The sequence below is a fragment of the Oncorhynchus mykiss genome, chromosome 4 (genome assembly GCF_057628025.1).
Source record: "Oncorhynchus mykiss isolate SJ-2025 chromosome 4, ASM5762802v1, whole genome shotgun sequence".
In the NCBI taxonomy this organism is placed as follows: domain Eukaryota; kingdom Metazoa; phylum Chordata; class Actinopteri; order Salmoniformes; family Salmonidae; genus Oncorhynchus; species Oncorhynchus mykiss.
This window is the reverse complement of record NC_143025.1, coordinates 2,784,690-2,809,592: the sequence shown is the minus strand read 5'-3', so window position 1 is coordinate 2,809,592 and position 24,903 is coordinate 2,784,690. Positions and strand designations below refer to the sequence as shown.

General features: G+C 32.1%; 1 protein-coding gene across 2 annotated transcripts in view; it reads right to left on the bottom strand.

Annotated features, from left to right (window-relative positions):
- Nucleotides 1-8,466: 8,466 nt before the first annotated feature.
- Nucleotides 8,467-24,903, bottom strand: part of smad6b (SMAD family member 6b) — a 48,045-nt gene continuing 31,608 nt past the window's right edge. For both annotated transcript variants that reach the window (XM_036968827.2, XM_036968828.2), the window contains one exon: nucleotides 8,467-9,909. In XM_036968827.2, coding sequence (XP_036824722.2) covers nucleotides 9,329-9,909 — 581 coding nt within the window. In that variant the 3' untranslated portion in view covers nucleotides 8,467-9,328. The remainder of the gene's footprint in view (nucleotides 9,910-24,903) is intronic.

Genomic DNA, 24,903 nt, shown 5'->3' with positions numbered 1-24,903 from the left:
GTATTGGATAGACAGGGACAGACAAGGTATTGGATAGACAGGGACAGACTGGGTATTGGATAGACAGGGACAGACAAGGTATTGGATAGACAGGGACAGACAGGGTATTGGATAGACAGGGACAGACAGGGTATTGGATAGACAGGGACAGACAGGGTATTGGATAGACAGGGACAGACAAGGTAGTGGATAGACAGGGACAGACAGGGTATTGGATAGACAGGGACAGACAGGGTATTGGATAGACAGGGACAGACAGGGTATTGGATAGACAGGGACAGACAGGGTATTGGATAGACAGGGACAGACAGGGTATTGGATAGACAGGGACAGACAGGGTATTGGATAGACAGGGACAGACAGGGTATTGGATAGACAGGGACAGACAGGGTATTGGATAGACAGGGACAGACAAGGTATTGGATAGACAGGGACAGACAGGGTATTGGATAGACAGGGACAGACAGGGTATTGGATAGACAGGGACAGACAAGGTATTGGATAGACAGGGACAGACAGGGTATTGGATAGACAGGGACAGACAAGGTATTGGATAGACAGGGACAGACAAGGTATTGGATAGACAGGGACAGACAAGGTATTGGATAGACAGGGACAGACAGTAAACATTACACTCACAGAAGTTTCAAAAGAATAAAGACATTACAAATGTCATGTTATATAAATATATATACAGTGTTTTAACAATGTACAAATGGTTAAAGGACACAAGATAAAATAAATAAGCATAAATATGGGTTGTATTTACAATGGTGTTTGTTCTTCACTGGTTGCCCTTTTCTTGTGGCAACAGGTCACGAATCCTGCTGCTGTGATGGCACACTGTGGTATTTCACCCAGTAGATATGGAGTTTATCAAAATTGGATTTGTGGATCTGTGTAATCTGAGAGAAATATGTGTCTCTAATATGGTCAGGAGGTTAGGAAGTGCAGCTCCGATTTCACCAGGTCCTGAGGCAACAAAGCCTCCCCATACCATCACACTACCGCCAACACCATGCTTGACATTTGGTATGAGGTTCTTACTGTGGAATGCAGTGTTTTGGGTTTCGGCGTAATGAGATTCATGTCGTCCACAAAGTTGACTCCAGTTTACAGAAAAGCACCTGGATGATCATCAAGACTCTTGGAAGAATATTGTATGGACAGATAAATTAAAAGTATAACTCTGGACGACATGGGTACCATTATGCCTGGCGAAAACCAAACACTGCATTCCACAGTAAGAACCTCCTACCAACGGTCCAGCATGGTGGTGGTAGTGTGGTGGTTTGGGGTCAGCATGGTGGTGGTAGTGTGATGGTTTGGGGTCCAGCATGGTGGTGGTAGTGTGATGGTTTGGGGTCAGCATGGTGGTGGTAGTGTGATGGTTTGGGGTCAGCATGGTGGTGGTAGTGTGATGGTTTGGGGTCCAGCATGGTGGTGGTAGTGTGATGGTTTGGGGTCCAGCATGGTGGTGGTAGTGTGATGGTTTGGGGTCCAGCATGGTGGTGGTAGTGTGATCGTTTGGGGTCAGTATTGTGGTGGTAGAGATGGTTTGGGGTCCAGCGTGGTGGTGGTAGTGTGATGGTTTGGGGTCCAGCATGGTGGTGGTAGTGTGATGGTTTGGGGTCCAGCATGGTGGTGGTAGTGTGATGGTTTGGGGTCCAGCATGGTGGTGGTAGTGTGATGGTTTGGGGTCCAGCATGGTGGTGGTAGTGTGATGGTTTGGGGTCCAGCATGGTGGTGGTAGTGTGATGGTTTGGGGTCCAGCATGGTGGTGGTAGTGTGATGGTTTGGGGTCCAGCATGGTGGTGGTAGTGTGATGGTTTGGGTCAGCATGGTGGTGGTAGTGTGATGGTTTGGGGTCAGCATGGTGGTGGTAGTGTGATGGTTTGGGGTCCAGCATGGTGGTGGTAGTGTGATGGTTTGGGGTCCAGCATGGTGGTGGTAGTGTGATGGTTTGGGGTCCAGCATGGTGGTGGTAGTGTGATGGTTTGGGGTCCAGCATGGTGGTGGTAGAGATGGTTTGGGGTCCAGCGTGGTGGTGGTAGTGTGATGGTTTGGGGTCCAGCATGGTGGTGTTAGTGTGATGGTTTGGGGTCCAGCATGGTGGTGGTAGTGTGATGGTTTGGGGTCCAGCATGGTGGTGGTAGTGTGATGGTTTGGGGTCAGCATGGTGGTGGTAGTGTGATGGTTTGGGGTCAGCATGGTAGTGGTAGTGTGATGGTTTGGGGTCAGCATGGTGGTGGTAGTGTGATGGTTTGGGGTCCAGCATGGTGGTGGTAGTGTGATGGTTTTGGGTCCAGCATGGTGGTGGTAGTGTGATGGTTTGGGGTCCAGCATGGTGGTGGTAGTGTGATGGTTTGGGGTCAGCATGGTGGTGGTAGTGTGATGGTTTGGGGTCCAGCATGGTGGTGGTAGTGTGATGGTTTGGTGTCCAGCATGGTGGTGGTAGTGTGATGGTTTGGGGTCAGCATGGTGGTGGTAGTGTGATGGTTTGGGGTCCAGCATGGTGGTGGTAGAGATGGTTTGGGGTCCAGCATGGTGGTGGTAGTGTGATGGTTTGGGGTCAGCATGGTGGTGGTAGTGTGATGGTTTGGGGTCCAGCATGGTGGTGGTAGTGTGATGGTTTGGGGTCAGCATGGTGGTGGTAGTGTGATGGTTTGGGGTCCAGCATGGTGGTGGTAGTGTGATGGTTTGGGGTCCAGCATGGTGGTGGTAGTGTGATGGTTTGGGGTCCAGCATGGTGGTGGTAGTGTGATGGTTTGGGGTCCAGCATGGTGGTGGTAGTGTGATGGTTTGGGGTCCAGCATGGTGGTGGTAGTATGATGGTTTGGGGTCCAGCATGGTGGTGGTAGTGTGATGGTTTGGGGTCAGCATGGTGGTGGTAGTGTGATGGTTTGGGGTCCAGCATGGTGGTGGTAGTGTGATGGTTTGGGGTCCAGCATGGTGGTGGTAGTATGATGGTTTGGGGTCAGCATGGTGGTGGTAGAGATGGTTTGGGGTCCAGCATGGTGGTGGTAGTGTTTTTGAATTACATTCAGAGGATGCTTCTTTTTTTGTGTTTGTTGTTGTGATTCTGTTTTTTGTTGTTGTTGTGATTCTGTTTGTTGTTGTTGTGATTCCGTTTGTTGTTGTCGTGATTCCATTTGTTGTTGTGATTCCGTTTTTTGTTGTTGTTGTGATTCTGTTTGTTGTTGTCGTGATTCCGTTTGTTGTTGTGATTCCGTTTTTTGTTGTTGTTGTGATTCTGTTTGTTGTTGTTGTGATTCTTTTTGTTGTTGTCGTGATTCCGTTTGTTGTTGTTGTGATTCTGTTTGTTGTTGTCGTGATTCTGTTTGTTGTTGTTGTGATTCTGTTTGTTGTTGTCGTGATTCCGTTTGTTGTTGTGATTCCGTTTTTTGTTGTTGTTGTGATTCTGTTTGTCGTTGTCGAGATTCCGTTTGTTGTTGTCGTGATTCCGTTTGTTGTTGTCGTGATTCCGTTTGTTGTTATTGTTGTTGTCATTCTTCATTTGTGAGATGCTGTCTACAACCCTGCGGTTTCCATGTTTTCCACACCTCACTTCATTTAGAAATCGTTCAGTCATAAAGATCATCACAGTTGAAAGCCTTTTTGATGTCTCTATGAAAGGTTGTTTATCGCCACCTAGTGGCTATCTTACATTACTACAACATGTATAGACGTGGAATGGTGACGGGGTCAGTCTCATAGTCGACTCACAAATGACATGACTAAAAACCACCTCTAAGAACTGCTGCATCCACATTACTGTAGGTGTAATTCATAGTATTCTTCTGTCCCAAATAGCACCCTTTTCCCCTTATGTAGAGCATTATTTTTTGACCAGTGCCCATTTGGGACACAATGGATCAAGTGTGGATCATTCTAATTCTGACTGCTTTCAGACAGTAATGTTGCTTTTTCTATTCATTTTTTGGGGGACAATTTTCCTCTTTCTACTGTGAAGTCAGAGCCCTTTCGGCTTTTTCAAACGGCCATGAAATTGTCAAGGATAATAAGGAATTAGTCAAATCGAATGTTATTGGTCACACGCACGTGATTAGCAGATGTCATTGGTCACACACACGTGATTAGCACATGTTATTGGTCACACACACGTGATTAGCAGATGTTATTGGTCACACACACACGTGATTAGCAGATGTTATTGGTCACACACACGTGATTAGCAGATGTTATTGGTCACACGCACGTGATTAGCAGATGTTATTGGTCACACACACGTGATTAGCACATGTTATTGGTCACACACACGTGATTAGCACATGTTATTGGTCACACACACGTGATTAGCACATGCTATTGGTCACACACAAGTGATTAGCAGATGTTATTGGTCACACACACGTGATTAGCAGATGTTATTGGTCACACGCACGTGATTAGCAGATGTTATTGGTCACACACACGTGATTAGCACATGTTATTGGTCACACACACGTGATTAGCAGATGTTATTGGTCACACACACGTGATTAGCAGATGTTATTGGTCACACACACGTGATTAGCAGATGTTATTGGTCACACACAAGTGTTTAGCACATGTTATTGGTCACACACACGTGATTAGCACATGCTATTGGTCACACACAAGTGATTAGCAGATGTTATTGGTCACACACACGTGATTAGCAGATGTTATTGGTCACACACACGTGATTAGCAGATGTTATTGGTCACACACACGTGATTAGCAGATGTTATTGGTCACACACACGTGATTAGCAGATGTTATTGGTCACACACACGTGATTAGCAGATGTTATTGGTCACACACACGTGATTAGCAGATGTTATTGGTCACACACACGTGATTAGCACATGTTTTGCAAAATGCTTGTGCTCCCGACCGTGCAGTAATATCTAACAAATTACCCAACAACCCAATACACACAAATCTAAGTAGGAATGAATTAAGACTATATACATGTGGACGAGCGATGTCAGAGCAGAAATAAGAATACAGTAGAAAATAAGATACAGTAGAATAGTATAGAATACAGTATATACATATGAGTTGAGTAATGCCAGATATGTGAACATTATTAAAGTAACTAGTGTTCCATTTATTAAAGTGGCCAGTGATTTCAAGTCTGTATGTAGGCAGCAGCCTCTAATGTGCTAGTGATGGCTGTTTAACAATCTGATGGCCTTGAGATAGAAGTTGTTTTTCAGTCCCAGCTTTGATACAACTGTACTGACCTTGCCATCTAGATGATAGCGTGGGAACAGGGAGTGGCTCAGGTGGTTGATGTCCTTGACAATATTTTTGGCGTTCCTGTGACATTGAGGCTATAGGTGTCCAGGAGGGCAAGTAGTTTGCCCACGGTGATGCGTTGGGCAGACCACACCATCCTCTGGAGAGCCTTGCGGTTGTGGGCGGTGCAGTTGCCGTACCAAGCGGTGAAAAATGTGTGAGGGTTTTAGGTGACAAGCCACATTTCTTTAGCTTCCTGTACGGACTCCCGGGAGTCTCTTGAAAGAGGCGAAGGTCGAGAGCCGTGCGTCCCCCGAAACACAACCCAACCAAGCCGCACTGCTTCTTGGCCGGCTTACCCCGGAAGCCAGCCACACCAATGGAACACGAGTGCAGCTGGCGACCATGTCAGCGTGCACTGCGCCCCCAGCCCACCACAGGAGATGCTAGTACGCAAGTACGCGATGGGACATCCCTGCCGGCCAAACCCTCCCCTGACCCGGACGACGCAGGGCAAATGTGCGCCACCCCATGGGTCTCCTGGTCTTGGCCGACTGAGGCAAAGCCTGGACTAGAACCCACTAACTAGTAGACTGATATTGTATAAAGCTAGAAAAACTGGTAGTGTATATGACTAGTAGACTGGTACTATATATAACTAGTAGACTGATAGTGTATATAACTAGTAGACTGGTACTGTATATAACTAGTAGACTGGTAGTGTATATAACTAGTAGACTGGTACTGTATATAACTAGTAGACTGGTAGTGTATATAACTAGTACACTGGTAGTGTATATAACTAGTAGACTGGTAGTGTATATAACTAGTAGACTGGTACTATATATAACTAGTAGACTGGTACTATATATAACTAGTAGACTGGTAGTGTATATAACTAGTAGACTGGTAGTGTATATAACTAGTAGACTGGTAGTGTATATAACTAGTAGACTGGTAGTGTATATAACTAGTAGACTGGTATTATATACAACTAGTAGACTGGTACTATATATAACTAGTAGACTGGTAGTGTATATAACTAGTAGACTGGTAGTGTATATAACTAGTAGACTGGTAGTGTATATAACTAGTAGACTGGTAGTGTATATAACTAGTAGACTGGTACTATATATAACTAGTAGACTGGTAGTGTATATAACTAGTAGACTGGTAGTGTATATAACTAGTAGACTGGTAGTGTATATAACTAGTAGACTGGTACTGTATATAACTGGTAGACTGGTAGTGTATATAACTAGTAGACTGGTAGTGTATATAACTAGTAGACTGGTAGTGTATATAACTGGTAGACTGGTAGTGTATATAACTAGTAGACTGGTAGTGTATATAACTGGTAGACTGGTAGTGTATATAACTAGTAGACTGGTAGTGTATATAACTAGTAGACTGGTAGTGTATATAACTAGTAGACTGGTACTATATATAACTAGTAGACTGGTACTATATATAACTACTAGACTGGTACTGTATATAACTAGTAGACTGGTAGTGTATATAGACTGGTACTATATATAACTAGTAGACTGGTAGTGTATATAACTAGTAGACTGGTAGTGTATATAACTAGTAGACTGGTAGTGTATATAACTAGTAGACTGGTACTATATATAACTAGTAGACTGGTACTGTATATAACTAGTAGACTGGTAGTGTATATAGACTGGTACTATATATAACTAGTAGACTGGTAGTGTATATAGACTGGTAGTGTATATAACTAGTAGACTGGTAGTGTATATAACTAGTAGACTGGTAGTGTATATAACTAGTAGACTGGTAGTATATATAACTAGTAGACTGGTAGTGTATATAACTAGTAGACTGGTACTATATATAACTAGTAGACTGGTAGTGTATATAACTAGTAGACTGGTACTATATATAACTAGTAGACTGGTAGTGTATATAACTAGTAGTCTGGTAGTGTATATAACTAGTAGACTGGTAGTGTATATAACTAGTAGACTGGTAGTGTATATAACTAGTAGACTGGTAGTGTATATAACTAGTAGACTGGTACTGTATATAACTAGTAGACTGGTAGTGTATATAACTAGTAGACTGGTAGTGTATATAACTAGTAGACTGGTAGTGTATATAACTAGTAGACTGGTACTATATATAACTAGTAGACTGGTAGTGTATATAACTAGTAGACTGGTAGTGTATATAACTAGTAGACTGGTAGTGTATGTAACTAGTAGACTGGTACTGTATATAACTGGTAGACTGGTAGTGTATATAACTAGTAGACTGGTAGTGTATATAACTAGTAGACTGGTAGTGTATATAACTAGTAGACTGGTAGTGTATATAACTAGTAGACTGGTAGTGTATATAACTGGTAGACTGGTAGTGTATATAACTAGTAGACTGGTAGTGTATATAACTAGTAGACTGGTAGTGTATATAACTAGTAGACTGGTAGTGTATATAACTAGTAGACTGGTAGTGTATATAACTAGTAGACTGGTAGTGTATATAACTAGTAGACTGGTAGTGTATATAACTAGTAGACTGGTAGTGTATATAACTAGTAGACTGGTAGTGTATATAACTAGTAGACTGGTAGTGTATATAACTAGTAGACTGGTAGTGTATATAACTAGTAGACTGGTAGTGTATATAACTAGTAGACTGGTAGTGTATATAACTAGTAGACTGGTAGTGTATGTAACTAGTAGACTGGTACTGTATATAACTGGTAGACTGGTAGTGTATATAACTAGTAGACTGGTAGTGTATATAACTAGTAGACTGGTAGTGTATATAACTAGTAGACTGGTAGTGTATATAACTAGTAGACTGGTAGTGTATATAACTGGTAGACTGGTAGTGTATATAACTAGTAGACTGGTAGTGTATATAACTAGTAGACTGGTAGTGTATATAACTAGTAGACTGGTAGTGTATATAACTAGTAGACTGGTAGTGTATATAACTAGTAGACTGGTAGTGTATATAACTAGTAGACTGGTAGTGTATATAACTAGTAGACTGGTAGTGTATATAACTAGTAGACTGGTAGTGTATATAACTAGTAGACTGGTAGTGTATATAACTAGTAGACTGGTAGTGTATATAACTAGTAGACTGGTAGTGTATATAACTAGTAGACTGGTAGTGTATATAACTAGTAGACTGGTAGTGTATATAGTGCAAGTTCTGTTTCTTTCCTCTTGTCCACACATAAATAACGACACTGTAAAGAGCCCGTTTTTACAGTATAATATATATTTATTTACAGTATAATATATATTTATTTACAGTATAATATATATTTATTTACAGTCTAATATATATTTACTTACAGTATAATATATATGTTTGATATAATATATAAAACTTTATATTAAATCTAGGTAGATGAAATGTGGTATAGTCTCTCGCTCTCTCTTTCTCGCTCTCTCTCTCTCATTCCATCTCTCTCTCTCTCTCTCTCTCTCTCTCTCTCTCATTCCATCTCTCTCTCTCTGTCTCATTCTCTCTCTCTCTCTCTGTCTCATTCTCTCTCTCTCTCTCTCTCTCATTATATCTCTCTCTCTCTCTTTCTCTCATTCTATCTCTGTCTCATTCTCTCTCTCTCTCTCATTCTATCTCTCTCTCTCTCTCTCTCTCTTTCTATCTCTCTCTGTCTCATTCTCTCTCTCTCTTTCTCTCATTCTATCTCTCTGTGTCTCATTCTCTCTCTCTCTCTTGCTCTCATTCTATCTCTCTATCTCTCTCTCTGTCTCATTCTCTCTCTCTCTCTCCCTGTCTCATTCTCTCTCTCTTTCTCTCATTCTATCTGTCTGTGTCTCATTCTCTCTCTCTCTTGCTCTCATTCTCTCTCTCTCTCTCTCTCTCATTCTAACTCTCTCTGTCTCTCTCTCTTTCTCTCATTCTATCTCTCTCTGTCTCATTCTCTCTCTCTTGCTCTCATTCTATCTCTCTCTCTCTCTCTCTCTGTCTCATTCTCTCTCTCTCTCTCTCTGTCTCATTCTCTCTCTCTTTCTCTCATTCTATCTCTCTGTGTCTCATTCTCTCTCTCTCTTGCTCTCATTCTCTCTCTCTCTCTCTCTCTCATTCTCTCTCTGTATTATGTGTGTGTGTTGAGCAGTATCTCCAGCCAGCAGGGGCATGATGTAATAAACTGTCTGGAATAGCAGGGGCCCCATCCCTTAGCGAAGCTAATCCTCACACTGTTAGGATCATAGGGGCCCTCTAGCAGCTCTATAGGGTCAGCGTGCTGCAAGCTCCTCAACATGGTGGATCTCTCCCAGTCAAACACCCTGATAGAATATCCTGACATCACCTTCCTCACAACCAGACTCCTGCTCCCAGGAACATCCAGGGTGGGGGAATTCACAAAGATGGGGTGTTGACTCCGGTTATAGGCCCACACCCCGTCCGGTTCTTTACTGAGGAGGATACCGTAACCGATCTTGGCGCGTGTGCGCTGGACGGTACGGAAGCGGGGGTGGTCTGTGGAACAGGGTTGATGGTTATCGTGGAGGCTGAGCTGGCCCAGACAGAAGCCGGTCCCCTGAGGTAGATCGTAGAAGACAGAGACGGAGGTGTGGTAGACCGGGTAGAGACGACCCACGCGCTCACGGTGTTCCCAGTAGGCCATGTGACACCACTGGCTCTGCTTGGATACGTCCGGGGACACACTGGCATCTGGAGGAGAGAGAGAGACAGTTTATTATTTCTGACTTTTGTGACGCCTGCTGGTTTGGAAAATGTTTTTAATGCTTTTGTATTTCCTCAGATAATCGCATGGTATGCTTTCGCCGTAAAGCCTTTTTGAAATCTGACAACGCGGTTGGATTAACAAGAAGTTAGAGCCTGTTAGAGCTCTAGGGGCGCTATTTCATTTTTGGATAAAAAACGTTCCCGTTTTAAGCGCGATATTTTGTCACGAAAAGATGCTCGACTATGCATATTACAGTGACTACAGTTTTGGAAAGAAAACACTCTGAAGTTTCAGAATCTGCAAAGATTTTGTCTGTAAGTGCCCCAGAACTCATTCTACAGGCGAAACCAAGATGATGCATCAACCAGGAATTAGCAGAATTTCTGAAGCTCTGTTTTCCATTGTCTCCTTCTATGGCTGTGATTGCGCAAGGAATGAGCCTACACTTTCTGTCGTTCGCCCAAGGTCTTAGCAGCATTGTGAAGTATTTGTAGGCATATCATTGGAAGATTGACCATAAGAGACTACATTTTCCAAGTGTCCGCCTGGTGTCCTGCGTCGAATTCGGTGCGCAATTGCCAGCTGCTTCCACTTTACCATTTGATTCAGGGGAGAAAGCATGTGTCCAAGAACGATGTATCAATGAAGAGATATGTGAAAAACACCTTGATGATTGATTCTAAACAACGTTTGCCATGTTTTCAGTCGATATTATGGAGTTAATTTGGAAAAAAGTTCGCGTTTTGAGGACTGAATTTTCGGATTTGTTTTGGTAGCCAAATGTGATGTATAAAACGGAGCTATTTCTAATACACAAGGAATCTTTTTGGAAAAACTGAGCATCTGCTATCTAACTGAGAGTATCCTCATTGAAAACATCAGAAGTTCTTCAAAGGTAAATGATTTTATTTGAAGGCTTTTATGTTTTTGTTAATGTTGCGTGCTGGATGCTAACGCTAATGCTAACGCTAAATGCTAACGCTAAATGCTAATGCTAAATGCTAAGGCTAAATGCTAACGCTAGCTAGCTACTTTTACACAAATGATTGTTTTCCTATGGTTGAGAAGCATATTTTGAAAATCTGAGATGACAGTGTTGTTTACAAAAGGCTAAGCTTGAGAGATGGCATATTTATTTCATTTCATTTGCGATTTTCATAAATAGTTAACGTTGTGTTATGCTAATGAGCTTGCTGATAGATTTACACAATCCTGGATACAGGGGTTTTTTCATAGCTAAACGTGACGCAGAAAACGGAGCGATTTGTCCTAAACAAATAATCTTTCAGGAAAAACTGAACATTTGCTATCTGAGAGTCTCCTCATTGAAAACATCTGAAGTTCTTCAAAGGTAAATTATTTTATTTGAATGCTTTTCTGTTTTTTTGTGTAAATGTTGCCAGCTGAATGCTAATGCTAAATGCTACGTTAGCCATCAATACTGTTACACAAATGCTTGTTTTGCAATGGTTGAGAAGCATATTTTGAAAATCTGAGATGACAGTGTTGTTAACAAAAGGCTAAGCTTGAGAGCTAGCATATTTATTTCATTTCATTTGCGATTTTCATGAATAGTTAACGTTGCGTTATGGTAATGAGCTTGAGTCTGTATTCACGATCCCGGATCCGGGATGGGGAGATCAGAAAGGTTAAGCTTTTAAATGATGTAGGACACTTGTATGTTCATGAATGTTTAATATCACGATTCTTGTATTTTGAATTTCGCGATCTGCAATTTCACCGGATGTTGGTGAGGTGGGTCACTAGTAATAATAATGAGCGTGTCGGGAGTCGGGATGAGACAGACCTGCAGGCAGCATTTCTCAGCCAGTTGAAATGATGAAACAGCTGGCATAATTTTTACGGATATACACAAAGAAATATACATGGGAAAAAAGAGGTACAAATGAAACAAAGTGTAGCTAGTTTTCAGTCTTTCCAGCTTCAGTTTGAAGTGATTGTGTTAGCTGTGTCGTTGGCTAGCTCCTCTGAACAACAGGGTCCTGACGAGTCAACACATGTCTCTTGCAACCGAACCGATAGAACGAATGACCAGCCGGCTTGGGAAGCAACCCTAGAATTGTGTGGTGACTATATCTGGTAAAAGGATGAAATAGTATTAATAAATTAATCAAAATAGCATTTTTAATTAAAATATGTAAATCATTATTTGAATATTGTTGGTAGCCCGAGAAGCGAGTGTTTGGAGGATATATTGACATGGTTTCGGGGCCTAACAACACCAGTGACGATAAATCCTACAGACACTGGCTTCTCGGGTATTATCACTGAAATAACACTATAACACTATAACACTATGACACTATAACACTATGACACTATGACACTATGACACTATTGCACTACTACACTATGACACTATAACACTATAACACTATGACACTATAACACTATAACACTATGACACTATAACACTATGACACTATAACACTATCACACTATTACACTATGACACTACTACACTATAACACTATGACACTATGACACTATTACACTATGACACTATTACACTATGACACTATAACACTATGACACTATTACACTACTACACTATAACACTATGACACTATGACACTACTACACTATAACACTATGACACTATGACACTATTACACTATTACACTATGACACTACTACACTATAACACTATAACACTATGACACTATAACACTATAACACTATGACACTATGACACTATTACACTATTACACTATGACACTACTACACTATAACACTATAACACTATGACACTATAACACTATAACACTATGACACTATAACACTATAACACTATGACACTACTACACTATGACACTATGACACTATAACACTATAACACTATGACACTATAACACTATGCCACTATAACACTATAACACTACTAACACTATAACACTATAACACTACTACACTATAACACTATGACACTATAACACTATAACACTATAACACTATAACACTACTACACTATAACACTATGACACTACTACACTATAACACTATTACACTATGGCACTACTACACTATGACACTATGACACTATAACACTATGACACTATGACACTATAACACTATGACACTATGACACTATAACACTATAACACTATGACACTATCACACTATGACACTATGACACTATGACACTATGACACTATAACACTATAACACTATAACACTATGACACTATAACACTATGACACTATTACACTATTACACTATAACACTATGACACTATAACACTATGACACTATGACACTATGACACTATAACACTATAACACTATAACACTATGACACTATAACACTATGACACTATTACACTATAACACTATAACACTATGACACTATAACACTATAACACTATGACACTATAACACTATAACACTATGACACTATGACACTATGACACTATAACACTATAACACTATTACACTATAAAACTATGACTTGAAAATGTCTGGAGACTTAATAACATCTGGGAGGGCAGGAGGGAGGGGCAGGGAAGGAGGGAGAGAGGGAGGGAGAGGGAGGTAGGGAAAGAGGGAGGTAAGGGGGAGGGAGGGAGAGAGGGAGGGAGAGATAGGGAGAGAGGGAGAGGGGGGAGGGAGGGAGAGAGAGGTAGGTAGGGAGGGAGCGGGGGAGCGGGGGAGGGAGAGGGGGAAGGAGGGAGAGAGAGGGGTAGGGAGGGAGGGAGAGAGAGGGAGGTAGGGAGAGAGGGAGGGAGGGAGAGGGGGAGGGAGGGAGAGAGATGGGGGTAGGGAGGGAGAGAGAGGGGGCTGGGAGGGAGGGAGAGAGAGGGAGAGGGGGAAGGAGGGAGAGAGAGGGAGGGAGGGAGAGAGAGAGGAGGATAGGGAGGGAGGGAGAGAGAGGGAGAGGGGGAAGGAGGGAGAGAGAGGGGTAGGGAGGGAGGGAGAGAGAGGGAGAGGGGGAAGGAGGGAGAGAGATGCAAACTTAAGACGTACTGTAGAGTAGTACAGAGTGAACACATTTAATTAGTCCCTAAAGAAATCACTCCCCGGACCCTAGTTAGTGACACGCTCTAACCAACTGAGCCACACAGGATCATATTATATATACCATACATACCATACCATATTATATATACCATACATATCATACCATAGTATATACCATACATACCATATTATATACCATACATACCATACCATAGTATATACCATACATACCATATTATATATACCATACATACCATGCCATAGTATATACCATACCATATTATATATACCATACATACCATGCCATAGTATATACCATACATACCATATTATATACCATACATACCATACCATATTATATATACCATACATACCATATTATATACCATACATACCATACCATATTATATATACCATACATACCATACCATATTATATACCATACATACCATAGTATATACCATACATACCATATTATATACCATACATACCATACCATAGTATATACCATACATACCATATTATATATACCATACATACCATGCCATAGTATATACCATACCATATTATATATACCATACATACCATGCCATAGTATATACCATACATACCATATTATATACCATACATACCATACCATATTATATATACCATACATACCATATTATATACCATACATACCATACCATATTATATATACCATACATACCATACCATATTATATACCATACATACCATAGTATATACCATACATACCATATTATATACCATACATACCATACCATATTATATATACCATACATACCATATTATATACCATACATACCATATTATATATACCATACATACCATATTATATACCATACATACCATACCATATTATATATACCATACATACCATACCATATTATATACCATACATACCATAGTATATACCATACATACCATATTATATACCATACATACCATACCATATTATATATACCATACATACCATATTATATACCATACATACCATACCATATTATATATACCATACCATACCATATTATATATACCATACATACCATATTATATACCATACATACCATACCATATTATATATACCATACATACCATACCATATTATATATACCATACATACCATATTATATACCATACATACCATACCATATTATATATACCATACATACCATACCATATTATATACCATACATACCATATTATATACCATACATACCATACCATATTATATATACCATACATATCATACCATAGTCATACCATCGATAAGAAACATTACTGTGCAGCCGTATTCATTGATCTGGCCAAGGCTTTCGACTCTGTCAATCACCACTTCCTCATCGGCAGACTCAACAGCCTTGGTTTCTCAAATGATTGCCTCGCCTGGTTCACCAACTACTTTTCCATATTCCATATACCATATTATATATACCATACATATCATACCATAGTATATACCATACATACCATATTATATACCATACATACCATACCATATTATATATACCATACATATCATACCATATTATATACCATACATACCATACCATATTATATATACCATACATATCATACCATAGTATATACCATACATACCATATTATATACCATACATACCATACCATATTATATATACCATACATATCATACCATATTATATACCATACATACCATATTATATACCATACATACCATATTATATATACCATACCATATTATATATACCATACATACCATACCATATTATATATACCATTCCATATTAGATATTATATATACCATATTAGATATTACATATAACATACCATATTAGATATTATATATACCATATTAGATATTATATATACCATACCATATTAGATATTATATATACCATATTAGATATTATATATACCATATTAGATATTATATATACCATATTAGATATTATATATACCATATTAGATATTATATATACCATATTAGATATTATATATACCATATTAGATATTACATATAACATACCATATTAGATATTATATATACCATACCATATTAGATATTACATATACCATATTAGATATACCATGCCATATTAGATATTATATATACCATATTAGATATTATATATACCATACCATATTAGATATTATATATACCATACCATATTAGATATTATATATACCATACCATATTAGATATTATATATACCATACCATATTAGATATTACATATACCATATTAGATATTATATATACCATATTAGATATTATATATACCATATTAGATATTACATATAACATACCATATTAGATATTATATATACCATATTAGATATTATATATACCATACCATATTAGATATTACATATACCATACTAGATATTACATATACCATTCCATATTAGATATTATATATACCATACTAGATATTACATATACCATATTAGATATTATATATACCATATTAGATATTATATATACCATATTAGATATTATATATACCATATTAGATATTATATATACCATATTAGATATTATATATACCATACCATATTAGATATTATATATACCATACTAGATATTACATATACCATACCATATTAGATATTATATATACCATATTAGATATTATATATACCATATTAGATATTATATATACCATTCCATATTAGATATTATATATACCATACCATATTAGATATTATATATACCATATTAGATATTATATATACCATACTAGATATTATATATACCATTCCATATTAGATATTATATATACCATACCATACTAGATATTACATATACCATATTAGATATTATATATACCATACTAGATATTATATATACCATATTAGATATTATATATACCATACCATATTAGATATTATATATACCATACCATATTAGATATTATATATACCATACTAGATATTACATATACCATATTAGATATTATATATACCATACCATATTAGATATTATATATACCATATTAGATATTATATATACCATATTAGATATTATATATACCATACCATATTAGATATTATATATACCATACTAGATATTACATATACCATATTAGATATTATATATACCATATTAGATATTACATATACCATACCATATTAGATATTATATATACCATACTAGATATTACATATACCATATTAGATATTATATATACCATACCATATTAGATATTATATATACCATACCATATTAGATATTATATATACCATACTAGATATTACATATACCATATTAGATATTATATATACCATATTAGATATTACATATACCATTCCATATTAGATATTATATATACCATATTAGATATTATATATACCATATTAGATATTACATATACCATATTAGATATTACATATACCATATTAGATATTATATATACCATACTAGATATGACATATACCATATTAGATATTATATATACCATACCATATTAGATATTATATATACCATATTAGATATTACATATACCATTCCATATTAGATATTATATATACCATATTAGATATTATATATACCATATTAGATATTATATATACCATATTAGATATTACATATACCATATTAGATATTATATATACCATATTAGATATTACATATACCATTCCATATTAGATATTATATATACCATATTAGATATTATATATACCATATTAGATATTACATATACCATATTAGATATTACATATACCATATTAGATATTATATATACCATACTAGATATGACATATACCATACTATATATTATATATACCATACCATATTAGATATTATATATACCATACCATATTAGATATTATATATACCATATTAGATATTATATATACCATATTAGATATTATATATACCATATTAGATATTATATATACCATATTAGATATTATATATACCATATTAGATATTATATATACCATATTAGATATTATATATACCATATTAGATATTATATATACCATACCATATTAGATATTATATATACCATACCATATTAGATATTATATATACCATACTAGATATTACATATACCATTCCATATTAGATATTATATATACCATACTATATATTATATATACCATACCATATTAGATATTATATATACCATACCATATTAGATATTATATATACCATACTAGATATTACATATACCATTCCATATTAGATATTATATATACCATACCATATTAGATATTACATATACCATACCGTATTAGATATTATATATACCATATTAGATATTATATATACCATACCATATTAGATATTATATATACCATACCATATTAGATATTATATATACCATACTAGATATTACATATACCATATTAGATATTATATATACCATATTAGATATTATATATACCATACCATATTAGATATTATATATACCATATTAGATATTATATATACCATATTAGATATTATATATACCATATTAGATATTACATATACCATATTAGATATTATATATACCATACCATATTAGATATTATATATACCATATTAGATATTAGATATACCATATTAGATATTATATATACCATATTAGATATTATATATACCATATTAGATATTATATATACCATATTAGATATTATATATACCATATTAGATATTACATATACCATACCATATTAGATATTATATATACCATTCCATATTAGATATTATATATACCATATTAGATATTATATATACCATATTAGATATTACATATACCATACTAGATATGACATATACCATTCCATATTAGATATTATATATACCATATTAGATATTATATATACCATACCATACTAGATATTACATATACCATTCCATATTAGATATTACATATACCATATTAGATATTATATATACCATACCATATTAGATATTACATATACCATATTAGATATTATATATACCATATTAGATATTACATATACCATATTAGATATTATATATACCATATTAGATATTACATATACCATACCATATTAGATATTATATATACCATATTAGATATTACATATACCATACCATATTAGATATTATATATACCATATTAGATATTACATATACCATACCATATTAGATATTATATATACCATATTAGATATTATATATACCATATTAGATATTATATATACCATACCATATTAGATATTACATATACCATACCATATTAGATATTACATATACCATATTAGATATTATATATACCATATTAGATATTATATATACCATATTAGATATTATATATACCATACCATATTAGATATTACATATACCATACCATATTAGATATTACATATACCATATTAGATATTACATATACCATATTAGATATTATATATACCATACCATATTAGATATTACATATACCATATTAGATATTATATATACCATATTAGATATTATATATACCATATTAGATATTATATATACCATATTAGATATTATATACCATATTAGATATTACATATACCATATTAGATATTATATATACCATATTAGATATTATATATACCATATTAGATATTACATATACCATATTAGATATTATATATACCATATTAGATATTATATATACCATACCATATTAGATATTATATATACCATACTAGATATTATATATACCATATTAGATATTACATATACCATATTAGATATTATATATACCATATTAGATATTATATATACCATATTAGATATTATATATACCATATTAGATATTACATATACCATATTAGATATTATATATACCATATTAGATATTATATATACCATACCATATTAGATATTACATATACCATATTAGATATTATATATACCATTCCATATTAGATATTACATATACCATACTAGATATTACATATACCATATTAGATATTATATATACCATATTAGATATTATATATACCATACCATATTAGATATTACATATACCATATTAGATATTATATATACCATTCCATATTAGATATTATATATACCATATTAGATATTATATATACCATACCATATTAGATATTACATATACCATACTAGATATTACATATACCATACTAGATATTACATATACCATACTAGATATGACATATACCATATTAGATATTACATATACCATATTAGATATTATATATACCATATTAGATATTATATATACCATACCATATTAGATATTACATATACCATACTAGATATTACATATACCATTCCATATTAGATATTATATATACCATATTAGATATTATATATACCATACCATATTAGATATTATATATACCATACTAGATATTACATATACCATTCCATATTAGATATTATATATACCATATTAGATATTATATATACCATATTAGATATTATATATACCATACCATATTAGATATTATATATACCATACTAGATATTATATATACCATACCATATTAGATATTATATATACCATATTAGATATTATATATACCATACCATATTAGATATTACATATACCATACTAGATATTACATATACCATACTAGATATTACATATACCATACTAGATATGACATATACCATTCCATATTAGATATTATATATACCATATTAGATATTATATATACCATATTAGATATTATATATACCATACCATATTAGATATTACATATACCATACTAGATATTACATATACCATTCCATATTAGATATTATATATACCATATTAGATATTATATATACCATACCATATTAGATATTATATATACCATACTAGATATTACATATACCATATTAGATATTATATATACCATATTAGATATTATATATACCATACCATATTAGATATTACATATACCATACTAGATATTACATATACCATTCCATATTAGATATTATATATACCATACTAGATATTACATATACCATTCCATATTAGATATTATATATACCATATTAGATATTATATATACCATACTAGATATTATATATACCATACCATATTAGATATTATATATACCATACTAGATATTACATATACCATTCCATATTAGATATTATATATACCATATTAGATATTATATATACCATTCCATATTAGATATTATATATACCATATTAGATATTATATATACCATATTAGATATTATATATACCATACCATATTAGATATTACATATACCATACTAGATATTACATATACCATTCCATATTAGATATTATATATACCATATTAGATATTATATATACCATACCATATTAGATATTATATATACCATACTAGATATTACATATACCATATTAGATATTATATATACCATATTAGATATTATATATACCATACCATATTAGATATTACATATACCATACTAGATATTACATATACCATTCCATATTAGATATTATATATACCATACTAGATATTACATATACCATTCCATATTAGATATTATATATACCATATTAGATATTATATATACCATACCATATTAGATATTATATATACCATATTAGATATTATATATACCATATTAGATATTACATATACCATATTAGATATTACATATACCATACCATATTAGATATTATATATACCATATTATATATTATATATACCATATTAGATATTATATATACCATATTATATATTATACATACCATATTAGATATTATATATACCATATTAGATATTATATATACCATACCATATTAGATATTATATATACCATATTAGATATTATATATACCATATTATATATTATATATACCATATTATATATTATATATACCATATTAGATATTATATATACCATATTATATATTATACATACCATATTAGATATTATATATACCATATTATATATTATATATACCATATTAGATATTATATATACCATATTATATATTATACATACCATATTAGATATTATATATACCATATTATATATTATATATACCATATTAGATATTATATATACCATATTATATATTATACATACCATATTAGATATTATATATACCATATTAGATATTACATATACCATACCATATTAGATATTATATATACCATATTAGATATTATATATACCATATTATATATTATACATACCATATTAGATATTATATATACCATATTAGATATTACATATACCATATTAGATATTACATATACCATACCATATTAGATATTATATATACCATATTAGATATTATATATACCATACCATATTAGATATTATATATACCATATTATATATTATACATACCATATTAGATATTATATATACCATATTAGATATTATATATACCATACCATATTAGATATTATATATACCATATTATATATTATATATACCATACCATATTAGATATTATATATACCATATTATATATTATATATACCATATTAGATATTATATATACCATATTATATATTATACATACCATATTAGATATTATATATACCATACCATATTAGATATTACATATACCATACCATATTAGATATTATATATACCATATTAGATATTATATATACCATACTAGATATTACATATACCATACCATATTAGATATTATATATACCATATTATATATTATATATACCATATTAGATATTATATATACCATACTAGATATTACATATACCATATTAGATATTATATATACCATACCATATTAGATATTATATATACCATATTAGATATTATATATACCATACCATATTAGATATTATATATACCATATTAGATATTATATATACCATATTAGATATTATATATACCATATTAGATATTATATATACCATATTAGATATTATATATACCAAACCATATTAAATATTATATATACCATATTAGATATTATATATACCATATTAGATATTATATATACCATATTAGATATTATATATACCATACCATATTAGATATTATATATACCATATTAGATATTATATATACCATATTAGATATTATATATACCATATTAGATATTATATATACCATATTAGATATTATATATACCATACCATATTAGATATTATATATACCATATTAGATATTATATATACCATATTAGATATTATATATACCATATTAGATATTATATATACCATACCATATTAGATATTATATATACCATATTAGATATTATATATACCATTCCATATTAGATATTATATATACCATACCATATTAGATATTATATATACCATACCATATTAGATATTATATATACCATATTAGATATTATATATACCATATTAGATATTATATATACCATATTAGATATTATATATACCATATTAGATATTATATATACCGTATTAGATATTACATATACCATATTAGATATTACATATACCATATTAGATATTATATATACCATATTAGATATTACATATACCATATTAGATATTACATATACCATATTAGATATTATATATACCATACCATATTAGATATTATATATACCATATTAGATATTATATATACCATATTAGATATTATATATACCATATTAGATATTATATATACCATATTAGATATTATATATACCATATTATATATTATATATACCATATTAGATATTATATATACCATATTATATATTATATATACCATATTAGATATTATATATACCATATTATATATTATATATACCATATTAGATATTATATATACCATACTAGATATTACATATACCATACCATATTAGATATTATATATACCATACTAGATATTACATATACCATACCGTATTAGATATTATATATACCATATTAGATATTATATATACCATATTAGATATTATATATACCATATTAGATATTATATATACCATACTAGATATTACATATACCATACCGTATTAGATATTATATATACCATATTAGATATTATATATACCATACCATATTAGATATTATATATACCATACTAGATATTACATATACCATATTAGATATTACATATACCATACCATATTAGATATTATATATACCATATTAGATATTATATATACCATATTAGATATTACATATACCATATTAGATATTATATATACCATATTAGATATTACATATACCATATTAGATATTATATATACCATACCATATTAGATATTATATATACCATACCATATTAGATATTATATATACCATACTAGATATTACATATACCATATTAGATATTATATATACCATATTAGATATTACATATACCATATTAGATATTACATATACCATACCATATTAGATATTATATATACCATACTAGATATTATATATACCATACCATATTAGATATTATATATACCATACTAGATATTACATATACCATATTAGATATTACATATACCATATTAGATATTACATATACCATACCATATTAGATATTATATATACCATACCATATTAGATATTATATATACCATACCATATTAGATATTATATATACCATACCATATTAGATATTATATATACCATACTAGATATTATATATACCATATTATATATTATATATACCATATTAGATATTATATATACCATACTAGATATTATATATACCATTCCATATTAGATATTATATATACCATACCATATTAGATATTATATATACCATACCATATTAGATATTATATATACCATACTAGATATTATATATACCATATTAGATATTATATATACCATATTAGATATTATATATACCATACCATATTAGATATTATATATACCATACTAGATATTATATATACCATATTAGATATTATATATACCATATTAGATATTATATATACCATATTAGATATTACATATACCATACCATATTAGATATTATATATACCATATTAGATATTATATATACCATATTAGATATTATATATACCATACTAGATATTACATATACCATATTAGATATTATATATACCATTCCATATTAGATATTATATATACCATATTAGATATTATATATACCATATTAGATATTATATATACCATATTAGAT